This window comes from Balaenoptera ricei, chromosome 8 (assembly GCF_028023285.1).
Source record: "Balaenoptera ricei isolate mBalRic1 chromosome 8, mBalRic1.hap2, whole genome shotgun sequence".
Classification (NCBI taxonomy): Eukaryota; Metazoa; Chordata; class Mammalia; order Artiodactyla; family Balaenopteridae; genus Balaenoptera; species Balaenoptera ricei.
The window spans coordinates 63042399-63064362 of record NC_082646.1 but is presented as its reverse complement, the minus strand read 5'-3'; the positions used below and the strand labels follow the sequence as shown (position 1 = coordinate 63064362).

The window sequence follows — 21964 nt, the reverse complement described above, 5'->3', positions numbered from 1 at the left end:
GAGAGACAAACAGGTGAATATAGAGAATCACAACTTACAGAAGCAGAAACCTCTGTGGGAACCAGTGCTGGAGAAGGGAAACATGGATTGTAATTGATGAATTGCTGGAGGCTCAGTGTGGACAACTCAGAGTTAAAAAACTCCAGGGGGACTCAGTCATTGAGGGCCCCCCACAATGACTTCTTGGATATCTATCAGGTTCTTACACTGAGTATTGAGAAAAACCCTTTTGTGCTTTGGGCAGGGATGGGGGAAAGGAGCCATTTAAAAATACTACAGAGAATTCTGTTCTTCTTAAGGTCTGCCATCAGGGGAAACTTTAACCAGAGCCTAACCTGTTGGGGTTTTATCAGAGCCTAACTGACCCAGGGGAAAGGAAATACCCATCTCTAGTCAGCTCTAGCCTTTCATCTTGGAGAAGGGAAATACCCAACTCCAGTCCACTCACACCATCATGTCCCACCTAAGAGGGGTGGGTGAGGCACTGAGAAGCACTTGTGAAGTTCACATTCCAGAGGCACAGACTCACTAAAAGACTGAAACCCAATCATAGGACTATAGAATGCTTCCCCTCCCTCAACATACCACCACATTACTAAAGGTCTATTTATAGCAGTTCCTTTTACCTGGTATATCATGCCCAGCTATCAAGAAAAAATTACAAGGTATACTAAAAAGCAAAAAACATACTTTGAAGAGACATACCAGGTATCAGAATTAGACCCATCTATGGCAGGGATCTTGGAATTATTAGACAGGGAATTTAAAATAAGTATGATTACCATGCTAAGGCTCGAATGGGTAAAGTAGATGACATGCAAGAACAACTGGGCATTGTAAACAGAGAGATGGAAATTCTAAGAAAGAACCCAAAAGAAGTGTTTAGAGATCAAAAACACTATAACAGAAATGAAGAATGCCTTTAATGGGCTTATCAGTAGACTAGACATGGCTGAGGAAAGAATCTCTGAGCTTGAGGATATTTGAGTAGAAACCTATAAAAGGAAAAAGAAAAAAGACTAGAAAAAACAAAATAACCAAGAACTGTGGGACAACTACAAAAGTAATGTATGCTGCTGTGGTCTGAATGTTTGTGTTCCCCCCAAATTCATATGTTAAACTCCTAATCCTTAAGGTGATGGTATTAGGAGGTGGGGCCTTTGGGAGGTGGTTAGGTCATGGGGGCAGAGCCCTGATAATTGGGATTTGTGCACTTATAAAAGAGGCCCCACAGAGTTTCCTAGCCCCTTGCACCATGTGAGGACATAGCAAAAACTCAGCTGTCTGTGAACCAGGAAGCCCTCACCAGACACAGAATCTGCTTATGCTGTGATCCCGGACTTCCCACACTCCAGAAATGTGAGAAGTAAATGTTTGTTGTTTATAAGCCACCCGGTCAATGGTATTTTATTATAGCAGCCTGAACAGACTAAGACAGATGCATCATGAGAATACCAGAAGGAGAAGAAGGAGAGAAACAGAATATTTGAAACCATAATGACTGAGAATTTTCCCAAATTAATGTCAGACACCAAACCACTGATCCAGGAAGTTCAGAAAACACCAAGCAGGATAAATGCCAGAACCCCCCAGTAAATCTAGGCATATCATTTTTCAAATGATAGAAAATCAAAGACAAAAAGTCCTGAAAGAAGCCAGAGGAGACAACACCTTAACCTACAGAGGAGCAAAGATAAGAATTACATCCAGTTTATCCTCAGAAACCAGGCAAGCAGAAGAGAGTAGAATGAAATGTTTATAGTGTTGAAAAAAACAAAAACCCCACCAGCCTAGAATTCGGTATCCCATGAAATTAGCCTTCAAAAGAGGAGAAATAAAGACAGACAAAAATAGAGCAAATTTATTGCCAGTAGGTCTGCCTTGCACGAAGTGTTAAAAGAAGTTCTTTAGAGAGAGGAAAATAATAGAAGTCAGAGCCTCAGATCTACATAAAGAAAGGAAGAGCATTGGAGAGGGAATAAGTGAAGGTAGAATAAAAACATTTATTTTACTAATTCTTTTTTTAATGAGCGATTGTAAGTTTTATTGTATCTTAAATGTCATTTTCCATATGTTCATTGCTAATATATAGAAATACAATTTTTGTGTGTATGTTTATATTGTATTCTGCCACCTCATTGAACTCACTTATAAGTTCTAGCCTTTTTTTTTTTTTGGTAGATTCTTTGGGATATTCTATGTAGGCCATGATGTCATCTGCAAATAAGGGGCAGTTTTATTTCTTTCTAATCTGTACCTTTTATTGCCTTATTTTGCTGGCTAGAAACTTCAGTATTATGTTGAATAGTAGTGGTGAGGGTGGACATCCTGACATTTCTGATCTTAGGGGGAAAGCATTCAATCTTTCACCATTAAATATAATGTAAGCTATAGGATATTTGTAGATGCTCTTTTATTTTATATATATATATATATATTTTTTTTTTTTTTTTTTTTTTTTTTGCTGCACCACACAGCTTATAGGATTTTAGTTTCTCGACCAGGGATCGAACCTGGGCCCTTGGCAGTGAGAGCATGGAGTCCTAACCACTGGACCACCAGAGAATTCCCTATTTTACATATTGTTGATTGATCTAACAGAATAGATTTTTCAAAGTAATAATACCAACACTATATTTGACTATGTATGTTTGTGTGTGTGTATTTATGGATAAGTGAAATGAGTGACAGCAATGATACAAGGGATGAAAGGGAGGAATTAGGATTATTTTGTTGTTATAAGGTACTCAAACTATCTGTAAGGTGGTATAGTATTATTTGAAACTGGGTTTTATTATTTGTAAATGTATACTACAAACTCTAGAGCAACCACTAAAAGAAGTAAAAATAAAAGCATAGGGAATTCCCTGGCAGTCCAGTACACTTTCACTGCTGAGGGCCTGGTTTCCATCCCTGGTCTGGGAACTAAGATCCCACAAGCTGCACAGTTAGGCCAAAAAATATTAATAATAATACATTTTTTTAAAAAGTATAACTGATAAGCTAAGAAAGGAAAGAGAATGTAATCATATAATATTCTCAGTTAAAGCTACAAAAGGCAGAAAAAGATTGGAAGACAAAAATAGAAACAAAGAATAAGGGCAACAAATAGAAAACAGTAACAAATATAGTAGATGCTAATCCAACTATATTAATAATCACTTTGAACATTAATGATCTAAATGCATCAGTTAAAAAACAGAGATTGTCAGAGTGGATAAAAAATACAAGACCCAACTATATATCTAAAACAACCCCATTTTAAATAAAAGGACACATATAGATTAAAAGTAAAGGAATGGGGAAAGATATATCAGGCTGACAATCAAAAGAAAGCAGGAGTAGCTATATTAATTTCAGATAGAGCAGACTTCAGAGCACAGAAAGTTATCAGGGATCAAGAGGAGCATTACAGGGCTTCCCTGGTGGTGCAGTGGTTAAGAATCTGCCTGCCAGTGCAGGGGACACGGGTTCGAGCCCTGGTCCAGGAAAATCCCACATGCTGCGGAGTAACCAAGCCCGTGTGCCACAACTACTGAAGTCCGCATGCTAGAGCCTGTGCTCCGCAACAAGAGAAGCCACCACAATGAGAAGCCTGTGCATCGCAATGAAGAGTAGCCCCCGCTTGCTGCAACTAGAGAAAGCCTGCGTGCAACAACGAAGACCCAATGCAGCCAAAAATAAATAAATAAATTAATTAATTAATTTTAAAAAAGAGGGGCATTACATAATGATAAAGGAGTCAGTTCTCCAAGAAGACATAACAATGTCTTAATGTGTGTGTACCTAACAATAGGGTGTGAAAATACATAAGGCAAAAAATGATAGTACTGCAAGGAGAAATAGATGAATCCACTGTTATAGTTGGAGAATTCAACACTCCTGTGTCACAAAGGGGCAGATCTAGCAAGCAGAAAATTCATGAAGGCAAGGCTGAACTCAATGACACCATCAATTAACTGAATATAATGGATATTTATAGACTACTTCATCCAGCAACAGCAGAATAGACTAGACAATCTTCTCAAGTTCTCATGGAGCATTCACCAGGATAGACCACATTGTGGGCCATAAAATATACCTTAACAAATTTAAAAGAATAAAAATCATATATTTTCTGCTCTCAGTGCACAATGGAATTAAATCAGAAATCAGTAACAGGAAGATAGCTGGAAAAATCCACAAATACTTGGGAGATTAAACAACATGCTGCTTAAATAACACATGGATCAAAAAAGAAATCTCAAGAGAAATTTAAATATGTTTGAACTAAATGAATATGAAAACGTATCAAAATTTGTGGATACAGCAAAAGCAGAGCTTAGAGGGAAATGTATAGCACTGAATGCACATATTAGAAAAAAAGGAAAGATCTAAAATCAGTCATCCAAACTTCCACCTTTGGAAACCAGAAAAAGAGCAAATTAAATCCAAGATAAGCAGAAGAAAGAAATAATAAAAATTAGAGCAGAAATCAATGAAATTGAAAACAGGAAATCTAGAAAAAATCAACAAAATCAAAAGTTGGTTCTTTGAAAAGATTAATAAAGTTGATAAACCTGTAGCCAGGCTAACTAAGAAAAAATAAAGGATACAAATTCCTAACATCAGAAATGAAAGAGGGGACATCACTACAGAGCCAATGGACACTAAAAGGATAATAAAGGAATACTATGAACAACTCTATGACCACAAATTTGATAACCTAGATGAAATGGACCAATTCCTTCAAAGACACAATCGGTCAAAACTCACACAAGAAGACAGACAATCAGAATTGGCCTATATCTATTAAAGAAATTCATTGAATAATTAATAACCTTCCAAAGCAGAAAGTACCAGGCCCAGATGGGTTCACTGGTGAATTCTACCAAACATTTAGGGAAGAAATTATAGCAATTCTCTACAGTCTCTTTCAGAAGATAGAAGCAGAGTGAATACTTCCTAACTCATTCTGTGAGGTCAGCATTACCCTAATACCAAAACCAGACAAAGATATTATAAGACAACTATAGACCAATGTCTCTCATGAACATAGATGTAAAAATCATTAATAAAACATTAACAAATTGAATCCAGCAGTGTATAAAAAGGATCATACACCATGACCAGGTGGAATTTATCCTAGGTATGCAAACCTGGTTCAATATTTGAAAAATTAATTAATGTAATCTATCACATCAACAGATTAAAGAAGAAAAATTACATGAACATATCTATATATGCAGAAAAATCATTTGACAAAATCCAACACCCATTCAAGATAAAAATTTCTCATTAAACTAGGAATATAGGGGAACTTCCTCAACTTGATAAAGAATATCTACCCAAAACTTACAGCTAACATACTTACCTGGTGAGAAGCATGAAGTTTTCCACTAAGATCAGGAACAAGGCAAGGTTGTTCCCTCTGACCACTGCTTTTCAGCATCATACTGGAAGTCCTAGCTAACACAATAAGGCAAGAAAAGGAAATAAAATGAATATAGATTTGAAAGGAAGAAATAAAACCATCTTTGTTCACAGATGAAATGGTCATCTATAGAAAGGATCAACCAAAAACCTCCTAGTACTAATAAGCTATTATAGCAGGGTTGCAGGATATGCAGTTAATATACCAAAGTCAACTGCTTTCCTGTATACCAAGAATGAACAAATGGAATTTGCAATTAAAAGCACAATACCAGGGACTTCCCTGGTGGTACAGTCGTTAGAATTCACCTTCCAGTGCAGCGGGTGTGGGTTCGATCCCTGGTCGGGGAGCTGAGATCCTACGTGACTCGCAGCCAAAAAACCAAAACATAAAACAGAAGCAGTATGGCAACAAATTCAGTAAAGACTTTAAAAATGGTCCACATGAAAAAAAATCTTTTAAGAAACCCCACAATACCATTTACTTTAGCACAAATAAAAATAACATATGTAGATATAAATATAGCAAAATATGTACAAGACCTATATGAGGAAAACTGTAAAACTGATGAAAGATATCAAAGAAGAACTAAATGGAGAGATATTCCATGTCCATGTAAAGGAAGACTCAATGTTGTCAGGATGTCAGTTCTTCCCAACTTGATCTATAGATTCATTGCAATCCCAATCAAAATCCCAGCAAGGTATTTTATAGCTATCAGTAAACTGATTCTAAAGTTTATATGGAGAAGCAAAATACCTAGAATACCCAAATACAGTATTGAAGGAGAAGAACAAAATTGGAGGACTACTTACCCAACTTCAAAACTTACTATAAAGTTATAGTAATCAAGACACTGTGGTACTGGTGAAAGAATAGACAAATAGATCAGTGGAACAGAATGGAGAGCTCAGAGATAGACCTACGTAAATTTATTCAATTGATCTTTGACAAAGGGGTAAAGGCAATACAATGGAGCAAAGAGAGTCTGTCAACAAATGGTGCTAGAGCAATCAAGACATCCACAAGTAAAAAAAAAAAAAAAAAAAAAAAAGGTTCTAGACACAGGCTTTATACCCGTCACAAAAGGTAACTTAAAATGGACCACAAACCTCAATGAGATCACAAAGCAAAACTATAAAACTCTTAGAAGATAACATAGGAGAAAATCTAGGTGACCTTGGGTTTGGCAATGACTTCTTAGATACAACATCAAAGGCATGATCCCTGAAAGAAAGAACTGATAAGCTAGACTTAATTAAAATTAAAAGGTCTGCTCTGCAAAAGAAACTGTCAGGAGAATGAAAGCACAAGCCACAAACTGGGAGAATATATTTGCAAAAGACCTATCAGATAAAGGATTGTTATCCAAAATATACAAAGAACTCTTTAAACTCACTAATAAGAAAACAACCTGATTAAAAGTGGGCTAGAGGGCTTCCCTGGTGGCGCAGTGGTTGAGAATCTGCCTGCCAATGCAGGGGACACAGGTTCGAGCCCTGGTCTGGGAAGATCCCACATGCTGTGGAGCAACTGGGCCCGTGAGCCACAATTACTGAGCCTGTGTGTCTGGAGCCTGTGCTCTGCAACAAGAGAGGCTGCGATAGTGAGAGGCCCGTGCACCACGATGAAGAGTGGCCCCCGCTTGCCACAACTAGAGAAAGCCCTCGCACAGAAACGAAGACCCAACACAGCCATAAAGAAATTAATTAATTAATTAAAAAAAAAAGTGGGCTAGAGGGACTTGCCTGGTGGCGCAATGGTTAAGAATCCACGTGCCAGTGCAGGGGACATGGGTTTGATCCCTGGTCTGGGAAGATCTCACATGCCGTGGAGGAACTAAGCCCAAGCACCACAGCTACTGAGCCTGTCCTCTAGAGCCCAAGAGCCACAACTACTGAAGCCTGCGCACCTAGAGCCCGTGGTCCACAACACGAGAAGCCACTGCAGTGAGAAGCCCACACACTGCAACGAAGAGTAGCCCCTGCTCGCCGCAACTAGAGAAAGCCCGCACACAGCAACGAAGACCCGACAAATAAATAAATAAATAAATAAATAAATAAATAAGGGGAAAAAAGTGGGCTAGAGACCTTAACATATAGCCCACCAAAGAAGATATATAGATGGCATATAAGTATATGGAAAGATGCCCCACATCATACGTAGGCAGGGAAATTCAAATTAAAATGAGATACCACTACACACCTATTAGAATAATCAAAATCTGAGACACTGACAATACCAAATGCTAGCAAGGATGTGGAGCAACAAGAACTCTCATTCATTGCTGGTGGGAATGCAAAATAATACAGCCACTTTGGAAGATAGTTTGGTGGTTTCTTGCAAAACTAAACATACTGTTACCAAATCCAGCAATTGTGCTCCTTAATATTTCCCCAAAGGAGCTGAAAACTTATGTCCACACAGAAACCTGCACACAGATGTTTATAGCAGCTTTATTCATAATTGCCAGAATTTGGAAGCCACCAAGATGCCTTTCAGTAGGTGAATGGATAAATAAACTGTGGTACATCCAGAGAATGGAATATTATTCAGTACTAAAAAGAAGTGAGCTATCAAGCCATAAAAAGAGATGGAGGAATATTAAATGCATATTACTAAGTGAAAGAAACCAATGTGAAAAGGCTACATACTATATGATTTCAACTATATGACGTTCTGGAAGAGGCAATACTATGGAGACAGTAAAAAGATCAGTGGTTGCTAGGGATTGGGGGGATGGAGAGATGAATAAGCAGGGCACAGAGAATTCTTAAGTCAGTGAAACTACTCTGTATGATACTCTAATGATGGATATGTGTCCATGAGGACATTGTATGTTTGTCCAAATCCATAGAATGTACATCAATAGTGAACTCTCAGGTAAACTATGGACTTTGGGTGATGGTATGTCAATGTAGGTGCTTCAGTTGGAACAAAGGTACTGCTCTGATGGGGATGTCAGTAATGAGGGAGGCTATGCATATTTGGGAGCAGGGTGCATATGGGAAATCTCTGTGCTTTCCACTCAATTTTGTTGTGAATCTAAAACTGCTGTAAAAAAACAAAAAAGTCTATTTTTTAAAAGTGGACAAAAAGGACAAAGGATCTGAATAAACTTTTCTCCAAAGAAGATATGTGAATGGCTAATAAGCATATGAAAAGGTGTTCAACATCATTATACATCAGGGAAATTCAAAATCATATTGATCTGCCATTTCACACCCATTAGGATGCTTTTTACCAAAAAGACAATAAGTGTTGTTGAAGATGTGGAGAAATTGGAACTCTCATACACTGCTGGTGGGAATGTAAGATGGTGCAGCTGCTGTGGAAAACAGTTTGGCAGTTCCTCAAAAGGTTAAGCATAGAGTTACATATGACTAGACAGTTCCACTACTAGATACATGCTCAAGAGAAATGAAAGCATGTCTACATGAAAACTTGTAAATGAATGTTCATAACAGCATTATTTGTAATAGCTCAAAACTCTAAAACAACCCAATTGTCCATCAACTGATGGATGGACAAAGAAAATGTCGTATATCCATACAATACAATATTATTTGGTAATAGAAAGGAATGAACTACAATACCTGCTGCAACACTGAAAACATGCTAAGTGAAAGAAGCCATTCACAAAAGACCACATATTGTATGATCTCGTTTATATGAAATGTCAAGAATAGGCAAATCTATAGATAGAAATCAAAAGTAAATCAGTGGTTCCTTGGGCTGGGGGGAGATTGGAGAGTGATGGCTGACTGGTATGTGGTTTCTTTTTGGGGTGGTAAAAATGTTCTAAATTTAAATAGTGGTGATGGTGGCACAACTCTGAATATACTAAAAGCACTGAATAGTACATTTTAAGTGGGTGAATTTTACGGTATGTGAATTAGATCTCAGTAAAGCTGTTGTTAAAAACAATTCAGGTGTATAGAGGTATATGACTGTAGGACAAATTGTGAATGTGAGTGCTGGGATGCAATAGCAATTTTTTTTTATGATAATCCTTTTATTTTATTTTTTTAACTTTTTATTTTATATTGGAGTATAGGTGATTACCAGTGTTGTATTTCAGGTGTACAGCAAGGTGATTGCAATAGCAATGCTTTTATGTGCATATGAATTACCTAGGTATCTTATTAAATGCAGATTCTGATTCAGGAGGTCTGGGATGGATTCTGAAGCATCTATTTCTTAAGCTCTCAGGATGCTGATGCTTCTGGGCTGTGGATCATGCTCATCAAGGCAGTAAAGGATTTTTTTTTTTTTTTTCCCAGTGAATGGGGTCAGTCTAAAGAGCCTTTCTGGATCCAGGAGGATTTGTCTAGCATTTTGCATGAAAGCAGAATGTGGTTTGGTGGAAGAGAGGGGCTGAGGGGACAAAGTAACCAGCCTGTGTAATGACTCAGAGACCACAGAGTATCAGTATTTGTGGGGGATAGGAGGCCTGTTTGTGGTATTACACTGGTGGACCGTGCGTCTTTCACACCTGAGAAAATATCAGTCAACCGCAGATCATTTTCCATTTTTGTAAAGTTTTCCCTTGCCCTCTGCCTGACATTTTTGGTCTAACTTCTTTCAAATCTGGATCTAGGTAGATTGACATGACTAGAGACCTTGCAACATCCTAGGAGGGGAGTGATTGGTTGGCAAAAAGACATTCTGTGTATGGGTCTTAGGAGTGGGAAATGGGCCCATCAGTCAGTAATCTTGCCCTGAGAGCCTACCTAATTAGCTACCTGAGTTCTGGACAGGTCACGTTTGGACTGACTGGCTTCTTGGCCCCAGATGAATAAACTCATTAATGAGGGAGCAAATAAAGATGTATTTCCAGATGGTACAGGTTAATTATAGGTATAGCTTATAGCTTTCCTTGTTTTTCCACCTGAGCTAGAAGACTGATATGGATGTAATTTTAAAAATCTTTTCGTTCAGCATGCAAATATTAAAGCCAAATCATGTCTTTACTCAGCATTACTCCACTCTGGTGCTTGTACTACTCCACGAAGTGCTAAATGGTCCTCTAAGCACCAGGTCTAGTCTCAGCCTTAGTGCTTGCCCTTCTGAGCTGTTCCCTGAGCTCTGAAAGCATTACTGCCCTGTGCTTCACCAACATTCAGTTCCCTGGCCTCTCTGAGTACTTTTTAAAGTACACTCACTCTCCTAGGAAGAAAGGCAATGAAATTACTTGGTCACTTGGAATATACTTACCCTCACAGCACCACAATGAAGTCAGAAGACTTATTCTCTATTTTCCAGCGGGAGAAACAAAGGCACAGACAGTAGCATGCTTGACCACTATCTCATGGAGAGGCGTCCCCATGCCTGGTCTGGTTCTCTGGATCTTCCTTGTTTTCTCTTCAATGGACTTACCTTGCTTCTTTGAACATATAGTTGTGTTGTTTTGTTTTGTTTTGACGTGTAGTTTTTTAAACATGATTTTCTGGGTGCCTCCAGAAAATGAATACTTCTTTCTCAGATGCTTATTAGGTATTTTTCAAGTGTTTGTTTACACTCCCACTTAAGCATCTCCAGGTGGGGTGCTGGTTTGTCAGCATACTTACTTATTACCCTGTTGGAGGGAATTCTGTTCAAATTCACAAGTACTCATTGAGTGCTTAACATACACTCAGCTCTGCTATTCTCCTTGAAAGACGAAAAAGCAGTGTATTCTCCTCGGCTCTGTGGGATCTTCTAGGATGGGAGCAAAATAGACATAAGCAGGACTTGGACTAGGGTGAAGCAAACAAGGCGCTGGGCGCAAACTTGAAGGAGGCACTCACTCTCAAGGTCATGCAAGTGCAGTGTCAGTACCTGAAAATGTGTGCCTTCTTAAATTTTGAGCTCTAGGTCCCTTGCTTGCACCACCCTGGTCCTGGCCCTGGATTTAAGAAGCAGTTAGGTCACTTGGAAAACATGTCTAAGATAACATAAGATTGTGTTCCTTAATTGTCTGCTCAGGTACCACCCAGCTGGGCCTTTCCATTTCCTGCATCTACTTGTCTCCTCTTGGAGGGGACCTCTGTCCTTCTGGGGAGATGAAGGACTGAGTCAGGTCACATGAATAAATTCTGTGAGGCAGTGTGAAGTAGGACGAGGAGGGTGGTTGACTTCATTACCCTGATTGGCTGGGGGAAGCCTTGGGATATTGTTTCTTCCCTCCCCTCCCCTGCCCTCTGTCTTCCCCTCTCCTTCCCTCTCCTCTCTTTGCCTCTTCTCCCCTCCCCTCTTTTCCTCCTCTACCCTCCTCTTTTCCTTCCCTCCCTCCCTCCTTCTCTCTCTCTCTTTCTTTCCCTCCCTCTCTCCCTCCCTCCCTCCCTTCCTTCCTTCCTTCCTTCCTTCCCTCCCCTGCCCTTCCCTTCCTTTCCTTCCTTCCTCAGCTGGGACATGTAGAAACCAGAAAGCCCTCTCTAAGCATTGGTGGACATTCCCAGTACACACACATAAAGGATGCATGGTAAATATGTACTGATTTTACTCAGTAGTAGTATGGAGTTCTGCCCATTTTACTTCAAACATCCCACTTAAGGTACTTTTCTGAAGTTATCAGAGGAACAGTGGGAAACTGGGCCTTGAACTTCATAAGTACTAAAGGAATATTTGTTGATTGATTCCTTTGTGTGATTATGAGGGCCTTTCTTCTGTATATCAAGGAGCATTTTCAGCTCAGTTCAGTATAAGAATGTATCGAGTGACTTATGTACTGAGGCTTTGGGTATGCTTCTGTATGGCTACAAGGAAGTAGAAGACTTGAGCTGTGATCTCAAAGAACTTAGTAGTATTCTAGAGCAGTGGTTTTTCAGCTGGGAGAATTTTTGTCCCCCAAGGGACATTTGATAATGTCTGTAGACTTTTTTGGTTTTATCTGTGGAGATGCTGCTGGCATCTAGTGGGTAGAGGCTAAGGATGCTGCTAAACATCCTACAGTGTACAGATCCCCACCCCCCCCGGAAAAAAAACAACCCAGAGAATCAGCCAACCCAGAATATCACTAGTGCCAAGGTTTAAGAAATCCTGCTCTAAAAGGATAAGACTAACAAATAGAACTGGAACTTTGAGGTTGGAAGGCCACACTGCTACTTTTTTTTTTTTTTTTAACATCTTTATTGGAGTATAATTGCTTTACAATGGTGTGTTCGTTTCTGGTTTATAACAAAGTGAATCAGCTATACATATACATATATCTCCATATCTCTGCCCTCTTGCGTCTCCCTCCCATCCTCCCTATCCCACCCCTCTAGGTGGTCACAAAGAACTGAGCTGATCTCCCTGTACTAGGTGGCTGCTTCCCACTAGCTATCTGTTTTACATTTGGTAGTGTATATATGTCCATGCCACTCTCTCACTTCTTCCCAGCTTACCCTTCCCCCTCCCCGTGTCCTCAAGTCCATTCTCTACGTCTGTGTCTTTATTCCTGTCCTGCCCCTAGGTTCTTCAGAACCATTTTTGTTTGTTTGTTTGTTTTTAGATTCCATATATATTACACTGCTACTTAATAGCAGAGCAAGGACTTGGACTAGGGTGAAGCAAACAAGGCGCTGGGCGCAAACTTAAGCTTAGTTCACCCTAGTCCAATGGGGCCATTTAGAGTCAAATGGTATTATATGACAGAATATTTTATCTAGCTTCATGTCCCACAAATCCTAATTCATACTTTTAGCTCTAGCAGTGTGTGATCCTTGTATGTTGGGCAGGGACAGTTCTAAGACAGTAATGGATTTTTACGGTGGTGTCTTTCTACAGGTTGATATGTCAGACCTCTCTCCAGAGGAGCAATGGAGGTAAGTGTGACAGTGTGGGCCCATCATGGTGGGAACTATAGATTAATCCTACTAATAGAGTTGTATATCTACCCTTTTTGCTTCCTTTTCTGTGGCAGGCAGTGACCTATGACCAGCAGGACAGGTCATTTGAGATCTTTCCCAGTACTTGGGTCACTCCTGGGTAGCTCCCTCAGTCCTTGGGAGTAAATAGATTATTGCACCAAACCATCCATCTGGGTTTTGAATACTAGTTCTGCCATTTCCTAGCGTTGTGATCTTGGGCAAGTTACTTAACTTCACACTACCTTAGTTTTCCCAATTTGTAAAATGAGGATCATAACAGTTGTTGTGAAGATTAACAACACATTGTGTTGTGAAATTCTTAGAACAGTACCTGGCATGTGGTAAACTTCCAGTAAGTGTTACCTGCTTTAAGGATGATTATCATCATTAACATCATCATTATCCATGAAACAGGGCAGAGAGCTCTGTTTGAGAAAATGGGAGATGTGTCTTCTGATCTCAACTCTGCTACTAACTTGCTATGTAACCAGAGTGAGTCAACAAATATTTTATTGTCATTATTTCTCATTGGTAGAGGGGTTTCAAAAGTGCTTGCCCCACAAACTTTATAAGGTAGCTGACCAGTGAGCTGAAATCAACCAAGTAAAGTTTAATAGTGAGAAAAAAACACCTCGTTTAGATTAAAATTATTGATTATAAAAAATGTAGAATGGCAAAGATATCGACTCATACGACAGGCCCAGCAAGACTTTAGGTGACTTTAAGCTTAATATGCATCAGTTGTGTACCTGAGCTACCAAAATATTCTACAGTTTGAGAAGATGTTCATTGAAAATATACTACCTGCCTTAAGGGAAGTGACAGTGCTACTGTGTTCTGCTTTGCTGAGTCCACATTGATTTTGTTGTAAACACTGCATATGAAGAAGAGCTTTAGCTAGATATGTCTAGAAGAAAGCAATCAGGATTAATGGTCTTCACATTATGTTATATGCATCGTGTATAAAGATCTAGAACTGTTAACCTAAAAGGGCCCAGGAAAATGATGGTAGAAACAGGATTGGTTTTGTTTTTTTAAATAATATTATGATAAATATTTGAAGGGGCAGCGTTGGGAAAGAGAGAGTGGATATGTTCCAGAGTGTAGGATTAGGTCCAAAGGATTGAAGCTGTAGTAAGATAATTTTGTCTCATTATCAGAAACATTGTTAATAATCGTGGTATATTGTGAGGCACAGAGCTTCCTGCTTCTTAAAGCTTTGGAATTTTATTCCTTCATAAGCACATATGAGTTCCTACAATGTGTCAGACACTGCTGGTTCTAGAACAGATTATTTTAAGAGGCATGTATTCTCAGCCAGTGGAGGTATTCAAACAAAGGATTGCAAAAATAATTTTTGCGTTGAGTGGTAACTTGAGCTAGGTGACTTCTGGTTTTTCTCAGTCCTTTCTTTGATTTGTTGTTGTACACATCTATTCAGTTATATACTGTCTGAGAACAAGAAACTTATCTCTTATTACCTTTATAACTCCCCACAATCCTTGGGATTTTAAAATATCCTTTGCCCTTTTAGTTTAGCTTATCCTCACAACAACCCTATGAGGGAGGCAGAAAAGATAAGGACTCTTTTTGATGGATGAAGAAATTGTGATGTAGAGATGTAAATTTTCTTGGCTAAGACCACATAGGTTGTGTCTGAACCTAAGTTTCTGACTCCTACCCCTATTATATTTTGTCAGATTCTGTCACCTAGGATAAAGTTTTATGTAAGATGAACCCTTAGGTGCTGTGACTGCCAGGCTGACTGACATTTGGCTGCCCACCAAGTTTCCCCCCTCCTAACATTTTATTATGAAAAATCTCAAATATACAGAAAAGTTGAAAGAATTGTGCAGTGAACACCCTTGTACCCACCACCTGGATTCTACAACTAAGTTTTTGCTATATTTTATGATTTATCTATCCATAATGCATCCCACTGGGTTCTTCTTGCTTAGTCTCTCATTGCCCTTGGGAATTCCATGAAGATACCATTTATGTTGTCCTTTCCCTTTCTCCCTAATACCCCTGGGTATGGAGAACTTGCACAAAAGCTCCTGACTACAGGTTACATTTGTATTTAGTTTCCTAATTCCTTCTTTATTCCTCTCCCTTGGCTGTAGGAGTGACTTTTCTTTCCTGTTCTCAGAGGAAGCTTTTTGCCTGTACTGGCCAAGGGAATCACTTGCTGCCAATCCTCAGGACCAGAGAATGCCAGCATTTAAACTCTTAGATTAAATAAGAGTTTCCAGTTGTACTCTCCTTGAGCCCTTGAAGAGTCTATTTACCTGTGGATACTGATAATGAAGTCACTGTTGGAATAGTGTAAAATTGAAGCACTACTGAAGTTCAGATTTTTCAGGCTTTAGTCTTTAGGATCTCTGGTCCTGGCAGAGGTGGGTAGGACAAATAAAGCAAGACTTTAACCCTGGAATTAGCACATATTTTCAGTATTACTCCTTTATTGGTGTCATAAATATCATTGAATAAGAGTATGAGCCTTTATGGCTGTGACCTCTCTGGGTTACTTTCTTCTTCCAGTGACAGGTTGAAATAGGACTGAAATGGAAAGGTATCAGCTGTTTTTAACATTGGGGGCGGGCAGCAGACCACCCACCTTTAACCCCAATACCTAACCTTGGTGACTAGGGCCCATAGGACCCCTGTTCTATCCCAAAATGCCTGTCTTCTAGGGCATGTGTGTTTCTAGCCCCTATTTCGTACAGTACAAGAGTGTGTTCTACGCTATGGACCAGTGAGATATCCCTGGAAAGCACTGCTCCTTTACTGCCACACCATCCCTGACCTAGCTCACCCCATCTGTTTGGCTTTCAGGGTCGAGCACGCACGCATGCATGCCAAGCACCGCGGCCACGAAGCCATGCACGCTGAAATGGTCCTCATCCTCATCGCTACCTTGGTGGTGGCCCAGCTGCTCCTGGTACAGTGGAAACAGAGGCACCCCCGCTCCTACAATGTAAGCCACTTTGCTCATTTTTTTGTTTGCCAGTCATCAAGAGACCCTTCTTAAGTATTCTAGGGTCAGCCTAACCCAGGCCACATGTAGGCAAGGAATAGATAATAATACTAAACTGTATGTGTGAATGGTGAATAGTGTATGTTGGGTGTGTGTTTAAGGGACAGGCGATTCAGATTGTGAAAACTGGGAAAGAACCTGAATGTACTTTCATGGCCAGAAAAGGTAGATCCTTCCTTTTAACATTTTGGGATAGATTCATGAAGGAGCTGTTCATTAGGAACTATTCAGATAGAGGGAGAGATGATCACTTGATTGGGAAGACCAAGCCTCCAATGAATCTTTAGATTAATATTTTGAAAATGCAGTAATAAAGAGGAGGCAATGTAGCAGGTGGTAAGAAGGCAGGGTCAGAGTTAGAGAGACCTAAAAAGGCAGTTATAGAGGAAATAAGGAACAAAAACATATAAAATGTACAGAAAACATACAGCTAAATGGCAGAAGTAAATCCTTCCTTATTAGTAATTACTTTAAATGTAAATGGATTAAATTCTCCTATTAAAAAGCAGAGATTGTTAGATTGATTTAAAAAACCACATTATCCATGTTTATACTGTCTATAAGATACTCACTTTAGATATAAAGAAACAAGAGATAAAAGTAAAAGGATGGGGCTTCGCTGGTGGTGCAGTGGTTAAGAATCTGCCTGCCAATGCAGGGGACATGGGTTCGATCCCTGGTCTGGGAAGATCCCACTAAGCCCATGCGCCCCCAACTACTGAGCCTGCGCTCTAGAGCCCGTGAGCCAACTACTGAGCCAGCGAGCCACAACTACTGAAGCCCGCACGCCTAGAGCCCATGCTCCGCAACAAGAGAAGCCACCACAACGAAGAGTAGCCCCGCTCGCTGCAAATAGAGAAAGCCCGCAAACAGCAACAAAGACCCAATGCAACCAAAGATAGATAAATAAATAAATATTAAAAAAAAAAAAAAGTAAAAGGATGGAAAAAGATATTTCAGGCAAATGATAACCAAGAAAGAGCTGGTGGCTCTTAAATGTCAGACAAAATAGCCTTTAAATCAAAAAAGGTTACAAGAGATAAAGAAGGACATTACATATTGATAAAAGGTTCACTGCAGCCAGAAGATATAACAGTTATAAACATATATGTACCTAACAAAGGAACCCCCAAATATGTGAAGCAAAAATTGACAAAATTGAAGGAAGAAACAGATGGTTCTACAATAATAGTTGGAGAGTTCAGTACCCCACTTTCAATAATGGATAGAATAACCAGGTAGATCAACAGGTAAAAGAGGACTTGAACAACATTATAAACCAATTAGACATAACAGACATATACAGCATACTCCACCCAACAACAGCAGAATACATGTTCTTCTCAAGTGTACATGGCCCATTCTCCAGGATAGACTATATGTTGGACCACAAAATAAGCTTCAGTAAATTAAAAAACATTGAAATCATAGATGCAACTACTCTGGCTTAGGACACGGCAGGTAGTATACTGGATTCTTTTACAACTATTATCTTAGAAGTATTTAACCTTTTCAAGTATAACCGTTTTTTAACATAAAAAACTTGGCAAACATCCATGTGATAATAGTTGTACTTTGAAAGAATACATAAACACATATAGTAGTAACAATAGCTAACATTTATTGAATTTTTACTATGCCAGTCACTGTTCTAAGCACTTTACATATGTAACTCATTTAATCCTCACAGTAACCCAATAAATACTGTTTTCTCCAATTACAGATGAGGAACTGAGGCAGAAAGGCTAAGTAACTTGCTCCACTGGTAAAATCATTATTTGAACCAAGACAATTTTACTCCAGGGCTTTTAGTCTTAATCCCTAAATGATTCTTTTTCTCTAGTATGTGCTTCTTCAGACCTCTTGTAATAGGGCCAAAGATGCCCAGAGGTCTGTAGCCCACAGGATGGGAACTGCTACACTATCTCATTTAACCCTCCTAATAGCCCATGAGGTAAGTACTATGAACAAACTGAGGCCCAGAGAGTTCAGGCATGAAGGGGATACTAATAGAGCCAGAATTTGAACCCAAGTCTTCTGTTTCATATTTCATAATTTCTACTATACCATATGGTGCTTCTGGAAAGGATTTTCCATCAAGGGAACCAAGGGATAATATGGAGCATAGGCAGAAGAGAGACTAATCTTTGCCCTTGAGCTGGCACTTGTTCCAGACATTAATGGCCTATAGCCACTTCATGTGTTGTCATGCACCGCAAGTAGAGACATCTGTACCTTCAGGTCATAGTGCATGGAATGACCACATGGCACCAAGGCTTTTTGAACTAGGCACCATCCAGCAGGCTGAGCCATCTGGGGTGGGGCTTCATATCTGGACCCTGCTCGTGCTTCACCCTGCCATCTGAGATAAGTCACTTGTTTTTCAGTGTATGCTTATAGTACCTGTTCTATAAAATGGGGATTTATCAGGATGGTTTAATTGAGCATGGAAAATACAAAAAATAATAAACCAAATGTAGAGAGCCCCCTTGGAATTTCTGTGCTTGAATTTAGAAGTAATTATATGTTGTTGGCTAATCTGCAGAGATTTCTGAAAATCTCTGAAGAAGTGAGGATGCATAATGTACTGCAGTGGTTTTCAGTATGTACTTTTTAAAAAGGCTGTGGAGTCCTTTCTTCAAACAGTATCTTAATGAAAAACCCAGTGTAGAAAATAAGAGGATGCTTTTCTTGGGCTGGTAACCCTGACCCCTCCGCTTTCTCAGGAACATCTATAGGACACATCAGAGTGTTAGAAAACCACTGATGTGTCATTCATTCATTAATCTTTAATAGGAATGTGATTGTGACTTAATGAGGCCAGTTGTTGTAAGGAACACACACAGTCGTCTCATTACTTTATTGCCACACCCTGTAAACATTATGCTGAACTACATTGGTGAGAGGACATGCTAACATAGCATATCTTACACTGAGAAACTTAAACTCATATCTTTAGAAAATTGGAAGAAGAAATCTGTAGTGTCCGCTTTATGCTGCTCTTATACAATAATGATCTATATTGCTTTTGTTAAAACTTTTATTAACTTGGGTACAATGAATGTTTTTACTGCTTTGATTAAAGTACTAACTTTGGAGGAAGAAAAATTGCCCAAGATGCCTGTACATAATGGCATCTCCTGTCCTTTTTCAAGCTTATCAGAGTTGGAGCTGTTTGCCTTGCAGCAGTAAATACAGTGGAGTTAGACCATCTGGCTTGATTAGCCAGCTCTCATGCTTCCTGGCTATATGACTTTATACCTCTCTGAGCCTCAGTTCTTCTTATCTCTAAATTGGGGTGATAATATCTATCTCCTGTTGTGAAGATTATATAAAATTGCATGACAAAGTGTTCTGTAAAATCTAAAGCTAACGTTAGTGACTTTGTTGCTCCTACTCCTAAGAGAAAAGTCTCAAGACATAAAAATATCTTCAGGTACTATTTTATGTGGAAGTGGAATAGATTTTATTTTTATTGAGGACAATTTCACATAACAAAATTCACAGTTTTAACTGTTTTAAAGTGTATAATTCACTGGCTTTTAGCACATCCACGTTGTTGTGCAACCATGGCCACTATTTAGTTCTAGAATGTTTTTGTTACGCCAAAGGAAACCCCATACCCATTAAGCAATCACTGCCCATTTCCCCCTCCCAGCACACCCTGGCAACCACTAATCTGCTTTCTGTGTATTTGCCTATTCTGTATATTCATATAAATAGAATCATATAATATGTGGCCTTTTGTGCTTGGCTTCTTTCACTTAGCATAATGTTTCCAAAGTTCTTTCATATTGTAGTATCTACCAGTATTTCATTCCTTTTATGGTTGTATAATATTCCATTGTGTGGATATGCTACATTTTGTTTATCCATTCATTAGTTGATGGACACTTGAGTTGTTTCCACCTTTGGGCTGTTTTGTTTTGTTTTTTACTTATTAATTAATTTTATTTATTTTTGGCTGCATTGGGTCTTCGTTGCTATGCGCGGGCTTTCTCTAGTTGCGGTGAGCGAGGGCTACTCTTCGTTGTGGTGTACAGGCTTCTCATTGCAGTGGCTTCTCTCATTGCAGATCACGGGCTCCAGGGCGCGTGGGCTTCAGTAGTTGTGGCACATGGGCTCAGTAGTTGTGGCTCGCGGGCCCTAGAGCGCAAGCTCAGTAGTTGTGGCGCACGGACTTAGTTGCTCCGCGGCATGTGGGATCTTCCCGGACCAGGGATAGAACCCGTGTCCCCTGCATTGGCAGGTGGATTCTTAACCACTGTGCCACCAGGGAAGCCCTGGGCTATTTTGAATAGTGTTGCTATGAACATTCATTGTAAGTTTTTATTTGAACACCTACTTTCAGTTCTTGGGTATATCCTGGAGTGGATTTGCTGAGTCATATGTAACTCTGTGTTTAACTTTTTTGAGGAACTGCCAAATGGTTTTCTATAGCAGCTGCAGGATTTTACATTCTAACTCACAATATACTGGGTTCCAATTTCTCCACATTCTCACCAACACTTGTTATTTTTCTTTTTCTTTTCCTTCCTTCCTTCCTTCCTTCCTTTTTTTTTTTTTTGTATGGTAGCCACCCTAGTGGGCATAAAAGTGGGATTTCATTGTGGTTTGATTTGTATTTCCCTAATGGTGTTGAGCATCTTTTGATGTTTTGAGGGTTTTTTTGTTGGTGGTGGTTTGTTGTTGTTGTTGTTGTTGTTGTTTTTGGCCACACTGCAGCATGTGGGATCTTAGCTCCCTGACCAGGGATTGAACCTATTCCCCCTGCAGTGGAACCACAGAGTCTTACCACTGGACTGTCAGGAAGTCCTCTTTTGATGTTTTTATTGGCTATGTGTATATCTTTTTTGGAGAAATGTCTATTCAAGTTCTTTACCCATTTTTTAATTGGATTTTTGTCTTTTTTTTGAATGTTCTGTGCAGCCTTCAGTATCTTAGTTCCCTGACTAGGGATTGAACCGGGGCCACAACAGTGAAAGTGCCAAATCCTAACCACTGGATCACCAGGGAACTCCCAGATTTTTGACTTTTTGTTGTTGAATTGTAGAAGTTCTTTATATAGTCTGGATACTACACCATCATTAGATAATGATTTACGAATATTTTCTCCCATTCTGTGGGTTGCCTTTTCACTTTCTTGATAGTATCCTTTCATGCATAAACATTTTTAAGTTTGATGAATCCAATTTTTTTTTAATATATTTGACATATAATGTGTAAATTTAAGGTGTGTAATGTTAATTTGCTACATTTATATATTATAGCATGATTGCCATTGTAGTGATATTTAGCACCTCTATCACATTACATAATTATTCTTTCTTTTTAGTGTGGTTGGAATAACTAAGTTCTAGTCTTTTAGCAAGTTTGATCATTAAAGTTCAATATCATTGTCCATATTCATTATTCTGTGCATTAGATCTCTATGGCTTATTTACTACTATGGCTTATTTACTACTAGTTGCAAGTTTGTACCCTTAAACCTATTTTTTTCTTTTGTTGCTTATGCTTTTAATGTCATGTCTAAGAATCCATTGACAAATCCAAGATTATTAAGATTTACCCCTGTGTTTTCTTTGAAGAGTTTTATACTTTTAGCTCTTAGGATTTAGGTCTTTGATCCATTTTGAGTTAATTTTTTGTAAGTGGTGTGAGATAAGGATCTAACTTTATTTT

The 21964-nt window shown here is 39.1% G+C and overlaps 1 protein-coding gene across 2 annotated transcripts in view; it reads left to right on the top strand.

The window, feature by feature from the left end:
- The window catches only part of RNF121 (ring finger protein 121), an 84938-nt gene that overhangs the window by 21500 nt on the left and 41474 nt on the right, over positions 1-21964 (top strand). Inside the window, exons 2-3 of one of the 2 annotated variants that reach the window (XM_059930901.1) lie at positions 13163-13200; positions 16081-16222. In XM_059930901.1, coding sequence (XP_059786884.1) covers positions 13163-13200; positions 16081-16222 — 180 coding nt within the window. The remainder of the gene's footprint in view (positions 1-13162; positions 13201-16080; positions 16223-21964) is intronic. The other variant, XM_059930902.1, reaches the window with a different exon arrangement.